This window comes from Elgaria multicarinata, chromosome 6 (assembly GCF_023053635.1).
Source record: "Elgaria multicarinata webbii isolate HBS135686 ecotype San Diego chromosome 6, rElgMul1.1.pri, whole genome shotgun sequence".
Taxonomy (NCBI): domain Eukaryota; kingdom Metazoa; phylum Chordata; class Lepidosauria; order Squamata; family Anguidae; genus Elgaria; species Elgaria multicarinata.
The window spans coordinates 103078188-103101891 of record NC_086176.1 but is presented as its reverse complement, the minus strand read 5'-3'; the positions used below and the strand labels follow the sequence as shown (position 1 = coordinate 103101891).

General features: G+C 43.1%; 1 protein-coding gene across 8 annotated transcripts in view; it reads left to right on the top strand.

The window, feature by feature from the left end:
• The window catches only part of NEDD4L (NEDD4 like E3 ubiquitin protein ligase), a 289888-nt gene that overhangs the window by 92830 nt on the left and 173354 nt on the right, over nt 1-23704 (top strand). The window contains exon 1 of one of the 8 annotated variants that reach the window (XM_063128208.1): nt 3223-3317. The exons of the other annotated variants lie outside the window; for them this stretch is intronic. Coding sequence (XP_062984278.1) covers nt 3310-3317 — 8 coding nt within the window. The 5' untranslated portion in view covers nt 3223-3309. Of the gene's footprint in view, nt 1-3222; nt 3318-23704 lie in introns of those variants that run through there. 8 annotated transcript variants of the gene reach the window in all.

The following is a 23704-nucleotide window of genomic DNA, read 5'->3' as shown; positions in this document are numbered from 1 at the left end:
TGCAGGTTTTATTTACATATTTAGAAAATTTGAATTTTGACTTAGCCCTTATTTGTGCAGAGTCTGGGTCACGCTGGTGAAAAATCTCGATCGAATTTAGTTTTAATCATAGTCACTTCCATGCCATCGGTGTCAATGTATACAATGGCATAAGATGGACTTTGTTATCTGTTGGACATCTGAAATGCATCCACAGTTACTAAAAGCAAGATTCTAAGCATGTTGCTGTTGAAAATCACTATAAAGATCTTGCTTTTGTTTGCAAAACTGTTGCTGTGTATAACTGTTCAATCTGCCCTGAGTTAACCTTAAACCATTATGTAGACTTAGTAAGATCAAACTGGTTTGAATACAAAGCCAGGTTTTTAAATTATTATTTTAAATTCCACAGTAGTTTTTCCTCAAATAAAACTTTGGTCTCTTTCTCAGCCACCGTTGGGTGGAGAGGAGACACTTGCAGTTTCATGCAGTTCCATTCAATTCCTCATTCATGAATATATGTAAGAACCATATTAAATGCATTGTTCTAAGGTCACAATGCTATCGGGATTCCCATCAGCCTCCAACCCTTCACGTCTGCATTTTAGCTTGGTGGGTATTTTCGGCCATGTTGTTAAGGCATCAGGGAGGGAAGGAGGCTGGGGATAGCTTGCATTCTCCCTTCCCCAGTTCCCCCCTTTCCTTGCCCAGTGGCGCCCCCCTTTCTATCCTCTTGGGAGAGGCAGCCAGCAAGGTTATCCATGTTCCAGCTGTGAGGGGATGAGGGAGAGGGCAGGAAGCTCAGACACCTGGCTCCGAGGTCAGACTGCTGTCCCTGACCTTGGATCCAGGAATCAGAAATATCCTATGCACATACACTTTGATTCTGTCTAGGGAGCCATAGAATTGCTGTCTAAATTAAACTTTCTAAATTAATGGTTGTAAGATATGTCTATAATCATATTTGACTAAATCGCTAGACTAGACTCTTGAGTAACATGAACAAATGTTTGTTCTGCTCATGGCGAATGTCAACTTCCATATTACCAATGTGGAATTAGGGCCCAGTGCATTTTTAATAATGGTATTATCTAATTTAAAGGTTTAAAGAAATCTTAGTTTTTGATTATGAGTGTTTTCGTTGGTTAGTTGGTGATCAATTTTAAATCTGCATACATTTGTATATGAAGAAAAAGTTTTTTTGGGGGTGGAATAGTTCTAAAAGTAACAGCATATTTTGTTTTTATATGATGCAAACATTGAACATCAGCAGATATCATCTTAGAACATCTTTTCATGTCCATTTATTTTGGAAATAATCTTTAAAAACCCTAATAATCCACATGAACTCAGTATTTTTAATATTCTGTGAGCTAACTCATGCTGTGTTTGTTTGTGTTTTTGTTGCTTATTATGCATATTACCCAGGAACATCATATATATGTTACATATGCAAATAAAGCATTACATCCAGATATTAATGGAAGAACCACGTAGCAACCCAAGAAAGACTTTCCCAGTCTTGCTGCCCCACAGATGTGTTGGACTGCAACTCCCATAATTCTCAGCTAGCATCATGCTAGCTGGGAATCATGGGAACTGCAATCCAACACACCTAGAGGGTACCAGGTTAGGGAAGGCTGATTTATGACATACCTATGACCTTCCCACTCAAAGAGCAAGCCGCATATCTATATGTCCAACCTATATCCCATCGCTTATCTTCCCTACAAATACCCATCTTAATTTCATTTACAATATTACCTCTCTTCCTAATAAAACAGTGCAAATAAATACACATATTAGAGGTCATAAGTATAAATATAATCATTAAAATCCATTCATACATTGAGCTCCATTCGATGAGTGTTTTACTGCATGCTCGTTACTGGGCATTCCCAGATTGCTCACATGACATCGTCTGCCTCTCGCGCGTCTTCCACTCCTTCTGGCCTTCTTTGTGCCGCAAAAAACCCTAGAAAAAGTCTGGCTGCTGCTCTTTCCTGCCGGACTGAATGGGCCCCGTTACTTTCTGTTTTCAGGAAGCGATGTTGGAGCGACGAGAGAAGCGACAGGTGCCGTGCGATTCTACCTAGATGTCATGGAGCTCATTGACATTAAAAAGTCATAAGTAGTCCTCTAAAATAAATAAACAAATACATAATCCAGAGAGATAGGAGTGGAACTATTAAGTACAACTCCCTTTGATATATAGTTAGTTTAGAGAAACTGCCCAACATCAAGAAACATGGCTCTTACGGTGTCCATTGAAAATGGGACTGTACAGTTCCTCCCGGAGAGTGACAGGAAATGATTATTTGCTATTGGAAAACATGACTGCACGTACAGGTCTATGGCAGCAGTCATGGTTTTTTTTCTGTACAGTCTCCTTGAGATTGATGGTACATCAACATGTCCTGTTGCTCACGGGGGGATTTGCAGAGTCCCATCGGGAATCCAGAAAGGGTGCAGATTCTGCATTTTGGCCCCACATCCAATCCACATGTTAGTCCAAGAGAGGAACATCATGTGAGCCCCTTTTGAAATTCAGATCCTCCAAATTCCACCCACACCCCCAGCACTGGAGGAAATTTATTTATTTTTAAGATGATACTTGGAATCTGTAGTTTCTGTAAATTACTTGTATTAAATGTATTTTTAAAAAGATAAAATCTGGACTGATGAACTGGGACACTTTTGGGGGGAAAGGGCATCAAAAGTTTTGGAATAGATAAATCTGATTTAAGCTACCAAGGCTAACATCCAAAACCTGTGTATCTGGGAGCAACTCCCATTGAACTCGACGGAATTTTCTTCCAAGTAGACATGCAGAGGGCTGCACTGTCAGTGTTGCAGATCCGGTTTTAAAGAGTGTAGCTTAATGTCTGAATCTAGAAGATCTAATAGAGAGCTAAGGGCATGCCAGTGATTGCTTTATGCTCTTGCATGACTAGTTCGTTCCAACTCTGCCATGCTGCAGCTGAGATGTGCTGGGAACTGTGGGGTTCTGTTGCCTCTCATGTCCCTAGACAAGTGCACGTTGGAGTATGCAAAGCGACACATGCAAAGAATTCACCCTGAAGTCAACAAGAAGAGTGAATCTCCTCCCATCCATGACGAAGCACTGATGAATGTTTAAGATAAAGGGAGGGTCAGGGTTTACAGGAGGATTACTTGCCAGCGCAGTCTAGCAGTGGTGAATATATAGCTTCTACGTGCTGCGTGTTGTTCCTCTCTGCCATCTTGGTGAAACTTTGAAATCGCATCAAGGAGTCATGGCTTAATTCTCGGCTTCCGAGGGCATGCGGAGTTCGTCCTGCACTTTTGTCTATGAGCTGGTAAGTGCGATTGTCTAAGAGCTCTTCCCATTTTCTCAGCTAGACCACTAAATCAGTTCCTTGTATATAAGGGAGCTGAGCAGTGCTGAAGGTGGTGCATTTTCCTGCTGAGGCAGAAGCGCTGCTGCAATCTTGATCTATAGGTCACTAAATGTGTTTTATACGACATGCATTTCTTGCTTCTTCAGTAAGCTTGTATTGCTGTGTAAGCACCATTTCATTACCTAATGTGTAATCCCAAAGGACTTTACCTTCTGATGTTTTTAAACACACTGCCAGATTGGAAGTCAATATGTAGCCATCATGATTATTAAATGGAAAGTTTCCATGTTTTAGAAAGGCAACCTGATGCATATGAGGTTGAAAGGGACATATAGACTGGATGAGTTTACTGAAATGGCCAATCAAAACATTCCCCCCAATTAATGGATTTAGACAGAGTTGCTGTAGTAGTTAAAGACCCCTTTGTTTTTGAAGGTTTCTTGCCTATATTTTTTACAAAGAGTCGTTAGTTTACCTGCAACTCCACACCATTCTCTGCCTTTTCCCTCAGGATGAAAAAGATATATTTGCTGGGCACATGTTTCTTCTATACTAGTACAGCTGGGTAGGTTGTATGGACTGAGGTTCATTTTATGCAAATGAAGTAAAAGCAGCAAATGTTTTACTTCGCTTAGGACAGCTGTCCATCGCTGGTTAGAAAATCTGCAGTTCTATTGAATCAAAAGTTTAGTTAATACATTTTTGTATTCCTTGGGTATGGAAGGATATGTCCTGGATTGGACATACCCGCTGAAGGAATGTACACCACGTGAAAGCCCCTGTGGCTCAATTCATATGACTCCCCCCCCACACACACACACACTTTTGAGGGAGAACAATTGAAACAATCAGTTCTCATGTATATGGGCCTCTGTATGATGGTCCCACATCACGTATTACGTTTGGTATGTAGGAAGCTGATTTATGGTAGGTCAAAGTATTTGCCACAGAGATGTTTTCTTATTAAGGATGGGTGGGTGGGGGTGATGAACAGCCAACAAAACTCTTTCTCTCTTCTGTCTCCAGATGAAGAGCATAGGCATGAGAATGATGTTGGTGGGTGCTGTGTAGGGATGTATGGCTTTTGTAAAGTCCGTTCCATCGGTATTTCACGGATTGTCAGGTGTCTTTCCTATCGTTGCCTGCTAATTAGCAGGATTGGATTCTCCTCCCCCAATTTTCTAAATTTGCACATTTTCACACTTGTGAAAATGCACAAATTCCCTCCCCCCAATGCTCCAAACCCCCACCCATGTGCATTTTCATGCTTTAGCCTTATCAGGAAATGCACATTTCCGCAGAATCCATGTGACTTGATAGAAGCTGGCACACTGCAGAATCCACTGGTCGGATTCATAGAAATCTGAACTCATTTGATTCTGTTGTGGAGTTCTCTAGCATCCTTAATGCTGTGAGTTCCTAGCTCAGGGCTGGGCATCTGTAGGGGTGCCAGGGGGCAATTTCAACCCCTCCAAAACCTCCTGGAGGCTGCACCCCTGCCATGTCCTGCTGAATTTTGGCAACAGTGAACCGCCCAGAGAGCTCCAGCTATTGGGCGGTATAGAAATGTAATAAATAAATAAATAAATAAACAAACAAACAGTGAAACAATAGCAAAACAACTCAAGGTCAAAAAGGCTACATGAGGCCCATGACCTGCTTGCTGCCCAGCTATTTTAATCCCTCCCTGTTTTTCCTATTTTTCCTCCTCTTACATTTCCCTCTAATTTTCAGTTTTTGCTTGCTTCAGTTTGCCTTTTTCTCTGCAGTGGATTGCTGGTGGAGTAGACAAATGTGGGCTCAATGGAGAGCTGCTATTTTGTCATAGGGGTCAGAGATACCTCCCCGACTCACACAATTTCTTTAAATTCCCAATTTGCTCTTTCTGTGTAATGTGGAGCAGACCCTTTGGATCCACCTACAGTTAATTGCTTTATATGTTGCCCCACCAGCCCCAACGGCACCATCCGCAACTGATTTGCCAGTCTAGTTCAGTATTGTCTACTTGGGCAGATCTTCCAGGCCTGAGCCAAAGATCATTCACATCACCTGCTACCTGAGATCTGGAGGTGCTGGAGGTTGAACCAGGAACATTTTGCAAGCAAAGCAGGTGGTTCGCCATTGAATTACCATTCCTTCCCCCGCCCCCATGGTGGACAAGAGCATCATGTGTCCGTCGTTCAACCACATGGAAGAATTGGCTGGCCTGAATACAAGGCTGGCATTGGAACTATGGCCGATGGCATTCCTTGCTATGGTCTGTTTGAGGTTGGCCACATGCTCTGCCTGCAACCTGGATGCCTTCCTTCTGTTTTCCACAGTAACTCTTTGTGTACTATGCCTCCCCCATATGAACTGAGGTCTATTCTTCCTGCCAAACCCCAAACAGAGCAAAACAAAACAATACACGAGGCAAGATATCCACACAACAAGCTTGTTGCATGGAGACAGCAGGAACCAAATCGGTTTAGAACAACTTTGCCGAATGGACAGCCTGGGGGTTGCATGAAAGGAGCCACTACAGGGACATTTCAGCAGTAGCCCTGACATAGAATCACAGAACAGTAGAGTTGGAAGGGGCCTATAAGGCCATCGAGTCCAACCCCCTGCTCAATGCAGGAATCCACCTTAAAGGATACCTGTAAAATGGTTGTCCAGCTGCCTCATGAACGCCTCTAGTGTGGGAGAGCCCACAACCTCCCTATGTAACTGGTTCCATTGTTGGCAGCTGCTCTGTGGTTTCTCAAATGCTGGTTATGATTCTGCCAACTATTTATTAGAATGATAATGTGATTTGAGGCAATGGGATGTTTGCAGGCATAACCATTCCTCTCCAGTTTCCCCTTTCTGCACGCAGTACTTGGAAATGAAAACACATGCCTAGGATTCTAAGAACAACGTCTTGCCTCTCCTGCCCGATTCCTGTTCGCATTTGTGATTGGTGCTCCCTTTGCACGAATGGGGAAATTGCTCAAATTGAGCCGTGATCAAACATGAAATTTGCGCAGCTTTCCTCCATAGGCAAAGCAGGCTGGTTTCAGTCTACGCAGGAGAATTAGGAAATTTGCGTAAAAGCAAACTGGGAAAGTTGCAGAAACTGAATGCGAGCACGTGGCCAACAATTTGTGGACATTTTTGTTGGTCATGTGCTCACGTTCGGGGCTTCAAACAGGCCGTGCTTCATGTTTTGCAAGCAAAAATGAAATTCTAATTTTCCTGACTCCTCCTTGTGTCTCCGCAAAAGTTAGGAGGACCTCTGCTCTCGCATTGGAGAGGGCTGAAACCTAGAGGAGGGGATTGGGTAGAAATCCGGGATCCCTCCCCTTTCTGTACAGAGAATTGCCTTCCACTTACGCAAGAAGCACTTTGGATTCCACCCGTTGCGATTACGTAGGTACACACCTAAGCAAGCTTGCACACACGTACATCACGCAACACTGCAAGATCGGCTGTAGCTTTGTGTTGATTCTACACATGGTGGCCAATGTGTACTAAAGCTGCTTTATTTCCCTTCCTGAACTTTGACACATCATACAGGATTGTAGGCTTGCTTCTTCCTTAACAGAGATCCTCTCTCTTTTGCAATATTGCTAACATGCCTCTTGCATCACGTGGCTGAGCACTCAGTGCACTAACAATGGACCACATGGCAAACTTAACTTAAAACAAATAATGTCATTTCTTTCATTCCTGGTGATAAGGAAACACCTATAAAGACCTTTAAGTGCTGCTCTCAGGGTGAAACACTGTTAGGTTGTATTTTTACTACTTCATTTGAGACTTCAAATGTCATGGTTTCCTAGAACCAAACCACAAAGCTAAACTACTCCTTACCATTAAGGGCATGGCTGCCCACTCTCACTAACCCAGTTCCTCCCTGTGTCTTCCAGTAACACATGGTTGATTGCAGACATCTCTTGTGACATGGTGCTCAGTGTTTGACCTTCTGTTGCAATCAGAAGTCAATGAAATTGAAAGGAGGCTGGGAGATGTTGAGTGCAATAGTATCTCATCATGTATCTGGTTTAATTAGTTGTAGTAGAGGAGGGGTGCAGAATCTCAGGCCTGGGGTCCAGATCTGGCCCTCCAGGTCCAGATCCTGTCCTCTAGGGCTACCCAGAAGGTGGTGGTCCTTTGTTTGGTAGTTTCCTTGCTTTCGTACAGCCCTTTCCCTATTCTAAAAGTTTGCAATGCATCCCCTAGGGTTTAGTTAGTCGTGGTAAGAACTTTAACCCAAAATATGCTCATATTTTGGGCTTGGGTGGACACCACTGGAATGCCCCCCCCCCAATCTCCTCCAATGTGGAATTCAGGCCTTGGGTTAAAAGAGGTTAAGACCCTTGGTATTACCCAGAATAACGGGCTCAAGTTAAAGGACGCCAGATTCCAGCTGGACATCAGGAAAAACTTCCTGACTGTTAGAGCAGTATGACAATGGAATCAGTTACCTAGGGAGGTTGTGGGCTCTCCCACACTAGAGGCCTTCAAGAGGCAGCTGGACAAGCATCTGTCAGGGATGCTTTAGGGTGGATTCCTGCATTGAGCAGGGGGTTGGATTCGATGGCCTTGGAGGCCCCTTCCAACTCTGCTATTCTATGATTCTATGATACACCCCAGTATTAACTGGAACCTGTTACTTGGATTGTATGACTCTGATGTACCATCTTCATTGACTTCCATCTTGTTTCTCAGACCTTCCCCAGTACTAGGGAATGATCTGAAATGATCTGGATTGAGAGTCTACCTTTTGGTTTACAGGAAAATGTTTTTCCCAAAAAGAATTGGACATATTTGTGGAGGGTAGGTCTATCAGTGGCCATTAGCCATGACAGCTAAATGGAATCTCTGTTCAATTTAGAGGCAGTGTGACTCTTGAGTACTGCATGTTGGGGTAGAACAATGGAGGGCTGCCGGTTTCCAGAGGAAATGGTCCCTTTGGTCTGATTCAGCAAGGTCTCCTTGTATTCTTTGTAGCTGATATTCTTTATATCATGTGTGGGTAGACTTCTAAGATCTACTTTATATTTTGCTAGGTCCCTAAGATCTACCAACCAGAGCAAGATGCAAAAGACAGTGGGGCTGTTCACACACTAATCCATGTTGGCCCCATTCAGAAGACACCTTAAACCATGGCTTTAACCATGGTGATTAAGCCAGAAAGCTGGGCTGTGTTCAGAAGACACCTTAAACTATGGCTTTAACCATGGTGAATAAAGCAAAAAGCCTTATTCACCATGGTTAAAGCCATGGTTTAGGTGTCTTCTGAATGGGCCCAATCAGTGGTTGAGTATAGGTTGTTTTGAACCGTGAGTTGTTTGTTGAACCATCGGTTAGCAGCATGTTGTCTGAATTCAGCCAGGGTGGTTTATTAACCATGGAGAATTGAATGGCGCTTACAGTCCCTTCACGTTGTACGGTTACAGTAAGCTTCCTTCATTTCGGCAGTATAATTTAGGATGGGGAGGAATCATTTCATTGCTGCTTTCATTAAACAAGTGAGAATCAGGAATCCTTGGCAATCCATTTCAGATCACCTGGATCTGCCAGTAGATGTTAATCTCCCTTCTGCTTTTACGCTGCTTGTGTGGTGCCAAGATACTTCAAGTCTAGTCAGATTTACAGCTTCAAACCATCATCTCTTTTAATTTTACCAACATTGGCACTTTCTTGGCATCTCTTCGTTAAATCTTCTTTACCTTAATTGCTCAGTGCCCTGGATCTGTGTCTAAAATTATCCAAGGCAAAATTCTGATTGACACTTTCGCTCAGGAATTATGGCGTCTTGAGGTTTTTCTTTTTGTTTGTGACATTTGAAATGTGTTCAGTGGGAGTAATATTTGGATGCTTGACTTGTCAAGGCCGAGGCTGCAGTCAAATCCATCTCATTGAAAAATGTAAACAACTGATTTATAAATGACTAAACACGGATCCTAATAGTGGGTTGTTGTGTATGTGAGAGCCATGCATAATACCCATTGGATTATGTGCAACATGGTCAATCGATTTTGAAATCAATGAAACTAAATAGGTTTAAAGTTGGGTTGCTTCAGTATAGCTCGCTTGGGGATTGGGCTGCTCAGACCAATAATGCATGCCACGGAATTAAATTAACCCTGTTAAGGCCACCAGCATGTATTATTAGTAGGGTTCTGATCCCAATTGAACTCAGACACATTTGGTGACCGCCTAGCAGTGTATTTCACTGGAATACCTGTACATTAGATGGACCTGAGATTTTGGTGATGCAGGTTTTGATTATTAGCTTTTAAAAAGTGTGAAGCGTAGGTGTTGGCCTGTTCAGACAACACACTAAGCCATGGTTAGGCCACTAACCCCTTTTCAGCAAATGGCTAGTGAGTGTGTTTAAACCATGATTATATAGCCATCATAGTTAGGAAAGGTTCACATGACACACTGAGCCATAATGTTTAGCTCAAAATGCTTAACCACCCTGGCTATATAGGGTCATTATATGGCATTATATGGCAAATTAGACATTGCACAGCAAACATGTGTAACATGTTTGCAATATTGTTGGTTGTTTAAAAACTGAAAATAGATGTAGAAGGGTGCACACTTTATTGTAACATATAGGTAGGTAGGTAGGTAGATAGATAGATAGATAGATAGATAGATAGATAGATAGATAGATAGGAAGAGCCATGCTGGATCAGACCAAGGGTCCATCTACCCTATTTCTTTGATTCTAAGATGCACTTTTTTCCCCATATAAACATCTCTAAAAATGGGGTGCGTCTTAGAATCACAGGTGTGTCTTAGGGGTTTTTTTCTGTTGGTGGTACTGAAATTAGTGTGCGTCTTACAATCGATGGCGTCTTACAATCGAAGAAATACGGTAGTCCAGCAAACTGTTCAAGACATGGCCAACCAGCTGTCGACCAGGGACCCACAAGCAGGTCACACCTCCCGCCCTTGTTCCCCAGCAACTTGTGTATATAGGTTACTGCCTCTGATATTGGAGGTAGTATAGCCATCAGTACTAGTAGCCATTCATAGCCTTCTCCACCATGAGTTTGTCCACCCCCTTTTTAAAGCCATCCAAATTGTTGGTCATCACTGCATCTTGTGGAAGCGAATTCCACAGTTTAACTCTGTGAAGATGTCCTTCCTTTTATCTGACCTGAATCTCCAAGCAATTAACTTCTTGGGATGACCCCAGGTTCTAGTATTATGGGATAGTAACTTCTTGCTTGTGGAAAATGGGGAATAATTCATGGGGTAAAGTTTAAGTAGCCTTCCCTGTGCTTCCCTCCTCTGTTAAAATTCAGCGGCGTCCACAGATAACTCTTCTTATGTAAGGAAGATTACATCATGTATCTTGTCTACCTTTCCCCCAATCAGCAGAAACTGTGGTTCAGCATGTTAGACAAGTTCTGTAGTCATGACTGTTGTGGGATATGTATTTTTTTTAAAATGAAGAATGGTATACAAATATCCTAAATAAGCTGGGGAAAGAGATTAGGGAGATGGTTTTATCGCAGAATAAAGAAGACAAGGGAGGGCTATAGGCATCTTTGTATGATACGATTCACATGTCTGTTGTATGTTGGCATCTTTGTCTTCTGCATGTCTTGTGAAATCTGCTTACTGTAAGTTGTGTCCAACATTGTTCCTACTTCAAGTAGACCCACAGAAATGAATGAGACTCCTTAGGTGAACGTTGGATACAGCCCTGAGATCAGTGATCCCTCTTTCAGTTCTCTGGAGAAACTACCACCTGTCTATTGCCAAAGGGTAGAGGTGAAATAAAGAAAATGAGTGGTGTGGTATGCAATAAAACTGATGGTTGTTAGAGGACCAGAGCAAACAAAAGGATGGCCTTTTTGTAGGGCATGCTTACATTGTAAAACATTACATTTTCAAATGCATCATCATAGGCTTTTGGCCTGGTTAGATGGCTTTTAAAAAAGGTCATTCTGAGGTCATTCATGATTCGCACAATCATGGCTAAGAATAGAACCTTGATTTATTATATTATAAAGCTCCATCATTATGAGGAAAAGAGTCATAATTTGGTTATTGTCCAATGCCTCGTCTTTCAAAGGTTTTAAGAGTATAAGGGGTGGTAAGTCTTCCTCTGGGCTGTACCCCTTCAGATGCCACATGGGAACTTGCCTGATTATTAAAAGAAAAAAATCCATGAACATAGAAAGTCAGCATGTCAGGGAGAAGCATTCTAATGTAGCCTTCTCCCTGATTTCTCAGTTTCTATGGGGAGGAGATTTGGCGATGGAGTGTGTATGAAGAAACCTTCAATCCTACCAGCCCCCACATGTGGTCTGAAGTCGTGCAGGCCAGATACAAGTTTACTTCCTCAGGGAGAACTAGGCTACAAATGCTGCAATGAAAATGCAGTTCCAGGCAATCATCCAGCCTGTGTGTTTATCTCACTCGTGCGTAGGTGGAAGATTTTTTGTACGTGTTGCCACCTACGGCAGAACATCTTTATAAGGGTGACCTCGAATGACGTGGACCCACTTTGATCAGTTAACCCGAGGCTGATAATGGGAGTTGAGTTGTGTTGTGGGTTAGAAAATGGGAATTCCCTGGATAGTTACTTGTTGCATATATGAATGTGTAATTTATATATTAATTATTATTATTATTATTATTATTATTATTATTATTATTATTATTATTATCTATGAATTGATGTTCCACTAGGCGACTTTATGCCTTCGTCCAGGAAATCATTTTTACAGCAGCAGGGAATGAAGGAGGTAGGACCCTAATGGAGGGTCAGGAAACCTGGTGGTCTCCAGGTGTTGTAGACTACAAAGTTGCATAATCCCTTTACCATTGGACACGCTGGTTGGGGAGTTGTAGTCCAAAATATCTGAAGAGGTCCAGGTTGCCCACCCCTGCTGATAGGGAGGCAAGGAAGAGCTAGGCAACCCACAAGGAACCAGAAGTATGTTAGGAAGCAGTTTGGGTTCAATAGGAGGTGTACGTAAGGTGGAAGAGCAGGTGCAGCAGCCTACTGGGACTCAGAAGGTAGAGAGGTGGAATAGCAATAGGTGGGTTTGTTTGTTTATTGATTCAGTTCTGTAGAGTCAGCTATCTGGCCAAGGCTGTGGGAACAAGTAGCTACAGGAAGCTCCATCAGACTTTGCCCTCACATGCACTGAAACAGGAAGTATGAGTGAATCACACTTCCTGTCACCAATATTTTTCTATTTCACCTTTGAAATAGGGAGCTCACACATTTCCCCTATGGGGTAATGTGTGTGCTTCCACCAGGGAGGCGCTTGGCAGGTGCTATAGGGAGGAAAAAAGCTGAAAAACAGGAAGTGCAAGTCACACTTCCTGTTATAGTTCTTGGGCCTGATAAGAGCCAGCTCAGGCAGGGAAAATTATGCCACCCCACTGCTAGGGGGAGGGCACTGTTTGTATTGTAAGGTATCAGGGTGGGTGGGTACTCATGGGCCCACCCTCTCTGCAGCAAATACCACAGCAGGAGAGCAGCTCTCATGGCTATACGGAGCAGTTGTCCAACTGATACCTCACTCTAAAGACCCTCAGAGCGAGGCATTGGGCAAGTGGGCTCTTTGGCCACATTCCTTCTGTGGTAAATGTGGCCAGCTCGATGCCTCACTCTGGGTAGCTCTTTGGAGAGCCCTGCCGACTACTGACCTGGTGTAGCAAATGCTGTAGGAGAGTTGGGGATGCGGTTCTCTGGATTAGACACCTGCCTGATGGCTCACTCTGAGGACCTCTTAGAGTGAGATGGGTGGGTTCTCTAGAGAGTCTACCAGGCCCAAATGCCTTCTACTTCCTCTGAGCAAGACAATATGGATGAGATGGCCATGGAGGCCACCTGTGCCACAAATAGGAACTTCCCCCTGAAAGTTCCAAGCCAGTCATGTGGAGTGATTTTCTGTGAGCAGATTGATTCACAAGAAGGCCCAGAACTAGATTCTCTAGTGTGATATAAGATGGTGACCATTTCAAGATCTTTGCATTAGTTACCAAAGCAGAGGTTGCAGAGTACATTTTTATTAGTAGTACATGGTGAATTGACACTAACTCAGGAATGCGGTTTGTGGCCTTTGTAAACAAGTAAGTATAGACATTTAGAAACCACATTTTATTGTTGATAGGTGGGGTAGATAAGCCCTTAGAAGTCACCAAGGTCCGGATTTAGGAGCTAGATTAGTTTCTTGGGAGGCAAACTAACACACAGTTTGTATTTCTGAGGAAGAGTAGTGGTGGCGTCCCATATCTAGTGCAGAGATGGAGAACTAGATGGCAATGTCCTCTTTTTTCAGAAGACAATTCTCTGTTTGAAACGCTGCCAGGGGATTGCCCTCTATTTTGAAGGTGTCCTCTATTTGAAGGGCTGTCTAGGCCGAGTCTGGTTTAGTCCATCCAAAGGAAGAGCTGGGCCTTGACGTTGCCCATCCACAGCACCTCAACAGCAGACTCAGGTCCCCTGCTTACTGTCTTCCACACTATGGTGAAATGTATTATATTTCTATTTAAATTATAGCACTTATTCCAAAATTTGCATCTATACATATAAATTAGCTGCTATTATTATTATTATTATTATTATTATTATTATTATTATTATTATTATTATTATTGCAAAGTGTTGTCCTCTTTTCTCTTCCTTTTTTCCTCTTTTGTGGTGAACCCATGGCCCACAAGCTTCCTTTGGCTTCATTTTATGTGGTCCCAGAGCTGAATCTTCAGTTCCTCTCCTTAGTCACTGTTGAGTTCTCTCCATAGTCTTACTCCCATGGTGTCATCAGACACTCTCTGTGTGACCTAGCTTGAAATGCTCCCTCTTCCATAGAATCATAGAATAGCAGAGTTGGAAGGGGCCTACAAGGCCATCGAGTCCAACCCCCTGCTCAATGCAGGAATCCACCCTAAAGCATCCCTGACAGATGCCTGTCCAGCTGTCTCTTGAAGGCCTCTAGGGTGGGAGAGCCCACAAGTTTTTCCTGATGTCCAGCTGGAATCTGGCTTCCTTTAACTTGAGTCCGTTATTCCGTGTCCTGCACTCTGGGAGGATCAAGAAGAGATCCTGGCCCTCATCTGTGTGACAACCTTTTAAGTATTTGAAGAGTGCTATCATGTCTCCCCTCAATCTTCTCTTCTCCAGGCTAAACATGCCCAGTTCTTTCAGTCTCTCTTCATAGGGCTTTGTTTCCAGACCCCTGATCATTCCACATCTCTCTCTCTCTCTCTCTCTCTCTCTCTCTCTCTCTCTCTCTCTCTCTGTGTGTGTGTGTGAGAGAGAGAGAGAGAGAGAGAAAAATTTGGAGGTGATAGTAGAAACAGCTGACACTGAAGGTGAGGGAAAACCTCAGTTAGCCCAAATTTAAAAACAAAACGAAGAGAGGGATGAGAAAAAAAATATGAAAGGGGAAGCCCTCTACAAGGAATCATTAAAAGAATTTCTCTCTCTATTTGTTTTAAAATGCAAAACTCACTTTCTGAACTGTAAAAATGCCGGTTGGATTTTCCCTCCCTGATCTTGCCTAGCAACAGATGGTTCTATCAGGAAAATGGAACCAGCCTCACTTGACCATTCAGAGAAGGGCTGGAAATTCCTACAGGCTTGAGAAGCAGCTTCATCTGAGAAGCAGGTTCACCAGGCCAGAATTAGAAAGATGGTTGCCAATAGGGGTTCTCCCTCCGCCCTCAGCCAGAGCAAATCCTAGTTTGGAAGAGGAGAGGGGGGGCAATACAATTTTCCTTCCCTGCCTGTTTTGATCCCATTAATTATCAGTCTGCCAAGTCATGCTGTTTGCATTCTAAATAACCTGTCTAACCTCACAGGTGAGTTTGGCCCTCTGCATTTTAGGCACTAGGCTCTCTATTACAAAATACACGTCTCTCCACTTGTATGCCTTCCCCTGTAGCACAGTTCAGTGAAGGGATGCTGCACTTAACTGCACTTAAAAATAAACCCGGCTTATGACTGTAATATCCACAGGAGTCAATCCTATCTAGGGTATGGTTTGCATTTTACCAGCAGTAGTGTGGATTTATATTTGGCATGCCATTTCTTATTGGGACATTCAGCAATAGTATTTTTTTTTATTTTTTTTAGCATCTCGGGAAAACCCAGAGCTAAAGAAAAGGCGTGGATCCTTCTCGGGATTTCAGACTAACCTCAGCCATTTTCATAGCACGGTAGAATTCTGACTGATTCGAATGCAGCACCTGTTTCTTAAACACTGCCAAGGAGTCTGGGATTGCCACAGTCTTCTTCCCCACTCACTCTCATTGTGAGTTATGCTAATGCCAGTGTTACCATGGAAGCAGAGTGGGTGGGTGGGGGAATAAAACTCTTATCTTAATTGTTAAGCATCTCTGTAGCATTCCGTGTAGCTGACATCTCTGGTAATTGGATTTCACAGATTTTGTGTCTCTTTTCTCAACCCACCTTGCTGTGTCGATAATTTAAACATTCTGCAGTGGCGTTCTGTGTTTTGACTAACATTATGCTGAGGAATTACCGAACGCTTCCAGAAGTTGGCACATTTGGTTCAGTGTTCCTCCTCCAAATTCTGCTAGTGCTGCTTATGTATGGATTATTTCCAGAGGTGGATCTACTTGTGCCACAGAGCTGCCTCTTCCTAATAATAGGAAACTGTGTATGTTTCATGACTTAAGAATAGCCTGACTTCCTTTTTCTTTGGCGGTTCTTACATTCAGATGCCCAGTAGCACAATTCTACCCTAGTCTTCTAGCGTGCATACCTTTGTACCTTGTAAATTGGAGGAAATGGGCTGTAAGCACTCAGATTTACCTGTTGAGAGAAATTCTTGCTATTTATTTATTTATTACATTTTTATACCGCCCAGTAGCCGAAGCTCTCTGGGCGGTTCACAGAGAGCTTGGAATCTGAAGTTACTAGTTCTCATTGAGTACAATTTTCCTCTTTTCCCTCATGTATACTTGCCCTGTCACCCATAGAAGCCTGTGAGGAACTTTCAGGTAAATGCTTCTATTCATTTAGCCTTTTTATTGTGAGGCAATAACGTCTCCAATGTCCTATGTTTACTCCCATAGGATTCCTTCCTTAGATTACCTCTGGGCCAAATAACCAGCACCTGGGAGTTCCTCTGGGGTGTGTGTAGTTTGTATATTGTGTAAATATTGTTTTACTTTCTCTCCATTGGAGTAAATAGAGTGAAGAGATGTACTTGCGATAGTGTAGGGGCTGAACTTGTCTTCCTTATCCTGGTCACTCCAGTACTATGAGAATGAAGCCTGCTTCTATTTGCATGGCTCTGTCCCGGGTCCTGAATTGGCATGACCTCACTGGCCGTGTTCGTGCAGAACGATAAGCCAGAATCCTGGTTTATTAAGCTACAATATGAGCTAATTTGCTCCCACTTCACTTCTCCCTTTGCACATGTGGATAAACAAACCCAGAAGGGGAGAATTTTGCATCAGCTCCAAAAACTAGGATTGCAGTTTATTATGCCCAAACAAGCCTGCATTTGTAAACAAACAACAAACCCAGTTTACAATCCTGGCTTGTTCAGATGCAATGAACCATAATCTGGGTTGGAGTATAATGCAAAATTCCCCTCTTCCTGGTTAGTTCACCTACTTTCACGAGCGGAGGAGTGAACCGCCCAGAGAGCTTCGGCTATTGGGCGGTATAAAAATGTAATAAATAAATAAATAAATAAAGCAGAAGCATGTTGCTCATTCATGCTGTGGTTTAATAAACCAGGTTTTCTGGCTTAAAGCATTTTTATCCTACACCTCTTTCAAGGAGTTCTGGGTGGTATCCACCTGAGGTTAGTTAGACTGAGGCCTTAGCTAGACTTAAGGTTTATCCCAGGATCATCCCTGCCTGCTCCTGGGATATCCTGTGTGTCATTTACATGAACAGGGATGACCCCGGGATAATCCCAGGATAAACCTTAGGTCTAGCTAAGGCCTAAGAACCAGTGACTGGCCTGGGATCATTCAGTGAGCCTTGTGGTTGAGTCGGGGTGGGGTCGATTTGAACCCAGGTCTCCCTGATACTAATTCAGTCCTCTAACCCAGTCTTCCCTGACCTAGTGCCTTCCCAATGTTTTGGACTACAACTTCCATCAGCCCAGCTAGCATGTCCAGTGGTTAGGAATGCTGGGGGTTGTAGTCCTAAACATCTGGAAGGTTGGGGGAGGCTGCTTTAACCACTACATCATCTTGAAGAATGGATGTTAGCTGCTTTCAACACTTGTAAGCGTTATACAACTACCATTATTTATTTATTTATTTTCCGTCATCTTCTATTTCTGATGTGGACAGGTTATTGTAAACAACTGGGAAGGAGTGCTTTGGTGCATTTTTTTAAGACAGACTTGGCCATCCTGTCTGGGGATGGTGGGAATTGCAGTGCAACGCATCAACAAGGCACCAGGTGGTGGGGGAAGGCTGGTTTAAAATAACTACCTTGAATCGTGGACCTCTCTGTGTGTGTGTGTGTAAGCTCCTTTTCATACAGACAGGCATAGCTGTCTTCCCTGTGACTCATCGTTATAGCTTGCAGCTCCTTGAATTCCAGCCTAGCAGTGAGAGAGCCTCACAAGATTTCTAAGAGGGTGGCAGAGGTATGCCTTTGTCCTTCAGAACCTAAAGGGGAAAATCTATAAGGAAGTTGTTTGGGATCTTCGTTCACTGTAGGAAGAGAAATGCAGTTTTGAGGCTCCAGAATCCACAGTATTACTGTGTTTGTCGTCAGTGTGAGAGAAGAAAGGTAAGGACAAAAGAACCCTTGTGATCGCTTTCCTCCTAATGGAGAATAATCTGTCTTTGTTTTTTTACTTGACTGCTTCCACCTTTGTTGCAAGCCTGCTGCTAATACTCTCCTATGAAAATAAATGTCCCCCCCCTTATTAGCACCACAATGCATTTCTTATTAGATCTACGCTTGGAGCCATAGATTTACAAAAATATATCGTAAATAGAAATAACTTAGGCCTATGCCAGCCTTAGGAAGCAGGGAATTGAGGGGCAGCCATTGTGTCCCTACAATTTAAGGTGATGCAAAGCTTTGGAGGGACAGGGGAAGGGAGTTACACAACATAGAGAGGTAGCTACTCCTTCCTTCTCTCATGATGTTCTCTATCTCCTCTTCTTTATTCTTCCTCTTCCATTTTCCCATAAGGATCTCCAAAGAAATTCCTCAACATCCTGTCTGCAACAGCCAGATATGCTTGGGAAGCTCAAATCTGGGTGTACTTGGAGATAACTGTCTCATGTTGTTGTCTTCAGCATCTGCTAATCCCAGCAGGATTATCCTAAAGCTTTCTCTGAAGATGAAGCTTCCCTTTTAGCCACTGGTAGGCCTATTAAAAGCCATCTTTCTTTTTTCAATGATCTGGATGATTGAGGTGCCCCACATATTGTGGGAATGAATTCCATCACTTGATTTAAGGTTTGTGAAAAGAAGGACTTCAGTTTCTTTGCCCTGAAACCTACCACCAGTCATAGGCATTGGATGACATTGAGTTCTGCTATCTTGAGAATTATTATTATTACTACGACTACTACGACTATTTTATCAGCTTCTGTTTTGTGTCTCCTCCCCTGCCTAACCTCTGCATTACAAAGCAGCAACTGCTTTGAAGATTTTCTCTAAAGGATATTCCGGTCCTTTGATAATTTTTGATTGACCTCATCCATCTTTTGCAGCTCTATAATATCCCTTTTTGAGATATGGTGACCAGAGCTACACACAATATTCAAAATACCATTGTATCTTTCCATTTCTTAAGGTTCTTCCTTCCTTCCTATAGCCCCAATGTCTCTTTGCCAAATATTACATCTAGTTTAGACTCCATCACTGAGTAGGTGAAGTTAGGATTTGGGCCTTCTCATGTACATCCACTGTACCAGTATTCTGGTTTATGCAGCTGAAGGAAAGTTTATAGCCTCCAGTTCAAAGGTAGTGCTTAAAGCCGTTAAGTCGGTCCTCTTGTGAAGTGTTTCTGCACTGGGAATCCAATACTGATGGCCTGCGTTATGCCAATATCTGTGCCGTCAACATTTCCAGCCCTGCATTTTCTCTTCTGGGAGAGGCCATGTCTCAGAAAAAACCATCCCCAAAGTTGTATGCCTCTCTTTCTAAAATTCTCATTAGCCACAAATCATGTTGATCTATAAGACTATGCATGGTCACAGAAACAGGGAAAAGTATGTCTACCATCATTCAAATTAAATTATCTGTCTAATACAAAATAATTCAGTGGGTTGGATCCAGACTCAGTCATACTTCGAGCAGACCCACTGAAATCAGTGGGTTTTGAGTTAGTGGTTAACTGTGGCTTGAACGATCTCTCCAAACCAGGATAAAGCTGGTGCAGATGTTGCTACAGATTTTCTGCTAAGCAACATGACATGGGAGGTAGAAGCTGTCATACACACCTCATTCCTGACCTCCAAACCATCTTTTGGAAGACCGAAAGTATTATCAGGTGACCATTGTTTCTCACTATGGCAGGCTGGGGTGGGCCTCCCTCAGAGAGCGTAGCATACCAGGGATGTCTGTGCACGTGTAGACAGTTTTACATGCTGTACAGGTCTAAATAGGTGCGCTCAGGATTTCTCAAATTATGGGTTGCGGTATCACTATACTCCTTATGGGAATGTTTGAGGTTCAGAATTCTATATTGCTGTAGGACCAGTTAATTTAGATTGAAGATGAAGGAGAAGGAAAGTTGGAAGATGTGGCACATTGGATGTAGGAGTCAAGCAGGTATCTTCAATGACGGAATGGAAAACGCAATCAGTTTTCAGGAGTGTATGTCATTTCATAAAGATGATGAAACCATGTGGGTATCAGTAGTGAGTTTGTTAGTGAGCAGAAATATGGATTTCACAGAGTTCCAAAATGCTGCTAATAGACCTGTGTACACAGTGAATAGATTTACGCGGGTTGTAGTTGATAAGAGTTGGCCTCATTCTCTGGATGCCTCTCATATTTATGTCACCCTTTTCTCATAGAGTCTGATCTCAAGGTGAGCTGGGAGGTTTTCATCTCTAACCAGGCACTAGAAAGGCAATTAGTTTCCCCATCTGAGATGGTTTGGGGACCTGCGAGAGTGAGCCCCTCTGTCAGCTTCTCAGAGGGATGTAGGCATATAGCAGAGGAGCCTGTCTCAGGCTATTCCTGCTGCTTCTGGCTTCTAGGATGATTCAAATGGTTCAAGGATTGTTTGAAACCTTCTGCTCTTCAAGTCCTCTTTCAACTGACAACCAACTGTCAACAATGAATTAACCTCTGACTATCTAATCTCTTCTTATCTTCTGACCAATCATGTTAGCCTCTGTCAGGGCCTCAATCAGTGGTCTTCCTTTAGTGATCCATCAGTGGTTCTCTTTAGACCTTCTACCCACCAAACATTTTTTTTTATCTCTTGAGCAATCTAAATTGGCCAAATCTGGAGGGGGCTGCACTCCCCCGAAAGGATCAGGTTTGGGAATGCTCTTGGATCCAGCTTTGTCACTAGAGTCACAGGTGGACTCAGTGACATGGAACACCTTTTATCAGCTTAAGCTGATATAGCAACTACATCCTTATATGAACAGAGATAGCCTAACTACATACTCTGATAACCTCTTGTTTGGATTACTGCAGTAGACGTGGGGCTGCCTTTGAAAATGGTCTAGAAGCTTCAGCTGGTTCAAAATAGAGCAGTGAGATTATTCATCAGGCCTGGCTAATGTGAGCATATTATGCCACTGCTTTTCCATCTGCACTGGGTGCCAGCCAGTCCATTTCCAAGCCTGATTCAAAGTGCTGGTATTAAGATTCAGAGCCCTAAATTACGTGGTCCCAGGTTACCTGAAGGATTGTCTCCTCGCATATACATTTGCATATACCCTAAGATCATCCTCAGCGGTCTTTCTCTGGGAATCCTCACCAAACGAAGTGTGGTGGGTAGCTTCTAAGACGAGACCTTTTCTGTTGTGGCACCCTGGTTGTAGAATGAGCTTCCCAGAAAGGCTTGCCTGGCACCTACGTTGTGCTCTTTCTGACGCCAGGTAAAGATCTTCTTTGTTTTCCCAGGGTTTTTCAGTTTCTGTCGTTACTGTATTTTAACTCTTCGCATTGCTGCTAGGTTTTATGCTGGTTTTTATTTTATACTTTAGTTTTAAACTTTGATATTGTATTTTATCATGTTATAGTTTATGATTTTAATTGTTGTGAACTGGCCAGAGAGCTTTGGCTATTGGGTGATATAGAAATGCAATGAATTAAATAAATGGATGGTGTTTTTCTATCTGGCTGGTACCCACATAGATGAAGGCAGCTTCTCCCATTAGCCATTTTCAAACTGTCAGCTTGAAGCCTCCCTGCCATAGCAACCATCACTCTGTGTCTTTTTGTCTGCTTGTTGGTTGACTTGAAGCTTCCACTGTCCTGTGTCCAATACACAGTAGTAAAGCTCAGCTTCTGGCCTGCTTGGTCACATTATAAATTCAGCCGGAGGTTACTCACAGAGTATAACTATTCCAGCCTAACAGATCAAAATACAGCATTCCTTTACAACAGCCCTAAGTACAAAGCAATTAGTCACGTATAAGTGAGCTAGATAGAACTGGAGTTGCTTCATCACCGCTTGACTCAGATCAGGGCTATGCTGGTGGAAAAGGATCAAGGCGGGTGCTTGCAAGATCAATCCAGGAGCAGGACTTCCAGGCCCATTCTATCTCATCTGGTCTATCCAACATGGGAACAGATCTGTTTGTTTATGTATTTATTTAGGTATTTACTGTATGTATATAGCTTATTTCCGCCACTCGAGATGGATTACAGTTCAAAATAATTGCTTGCAATCTAGGAGACATGAGAGAAAAGACAAAAGGGACGTAGTGTTACATAGTAAAGATGCATACTGACCATGTGAAATGGTCACTGATGGAGGCAGTTCTGGGTGTATGGGGGAGCCAAATGGTTGTTGGTTCTAGTTAAGACAGGAGTAGGCAATATGATGCCCATGGGTACTGGTGCATCTCCAGACACTTTGCTTGGTGCCCGGCAAGGTGTCTTATCCCACCACCACCACTATTTGTTTATTTGATTAATTTACAATAATTATATAGCGCTCCCCATCCAAAAGATTTAGGAGCGTTGAACAAATGGAATAAAAGATTAAAACCACCATATTAAAAATTACTACTTTTAAAAGAACGACGTTCTGATAGACCCCAAGTTCTGGTAAAACGGTGACCAATCATTCAAGGAAAGCTTCTTGAAACAATGGCTCTGTTTAGAAAACACCTTAAACCACAGCTTTAATCGTGGTGAAGGGGGCAAAAAGCATTATTCGCCGTGGTTTAAGGTGTCTTCTGAACAGGGCCAACGACATTTTCAGGAGGCACTGGAAGCAACACAATCTTGGCACCTACCTGGCCTCCAAAGGCAGGGAATAACACAGGACAGGGGCCACCACACTGAAGGCTCTTTTCCTGGTGGACTCCAATTGGACCGTAGGTCCATATAGAACCACCAGGAACATGCCCTTAGATGACCTCAGTGACTGGGCAATGTTGGGAGGGAGAAAGCACTCTGGTCGCAAGTTGTTTTGGACGAGAACCTTAAACTTGGCCTGGTAGTGCATTGACAGCAAGTGTAGTTCCCTCAGCAAAGGAGTCGCATGCTGAAAGGGAGCTGTTCCTGACAAACACTTTCTTGCTAGCAGCTGGGATTGCTGTAAAATAGGTTTCTGTTAATGCCGAAAACTGTGGATTCAAAGGAGTTGTTTAGTGTGTTGGGCTTGGACCCCAATTTTGCCTTTTAGACAGATTACTTGTCCTTTGCCACACCTCCCATGGCAGCCATTTTGTGGTGGTGCCCAGGGCATTTTCTCAAATTGCCAAATGTGCCCACAGCCCCCAAAGCCCAAACCTTACCCCCGAATTAAGATGTTGGAAGGGAGTCTTGCTTTCTTATCTCTTCTCCGATATCGTGAGGTGGAATAATAAGATCCAGCAGTTCAGATGGGACAGGCAGATATGTGAGAAGGGCAGATAGATAAGAGAGATGCATCCAAGAATTTGAGTTCCAGTGAAGGGCTGGAAAAACAAATTACACCTGGAGACCTGATCAAGAGTAGTACAGTATCACCTGCCTGGAAAATCCATTGCCTGGGCAGCAAGTGCAAAAAAAAGATCTGCTTTCATTTGTTGTGAGAGAATGCTGCCTCCTTGTGCTGGAGCAGCTCTGGGGATCGTCAGGTCTGTGCAGGATGTACACTTTTGAGGTCTGGCCCCTAACTTCAGCCTGTGGTAGGCCTTAAAAGAGGCAGGATGTGGAGGGAGCAGGACAAGGAAGATCCAGTGCCAACCTAGATTCTCCT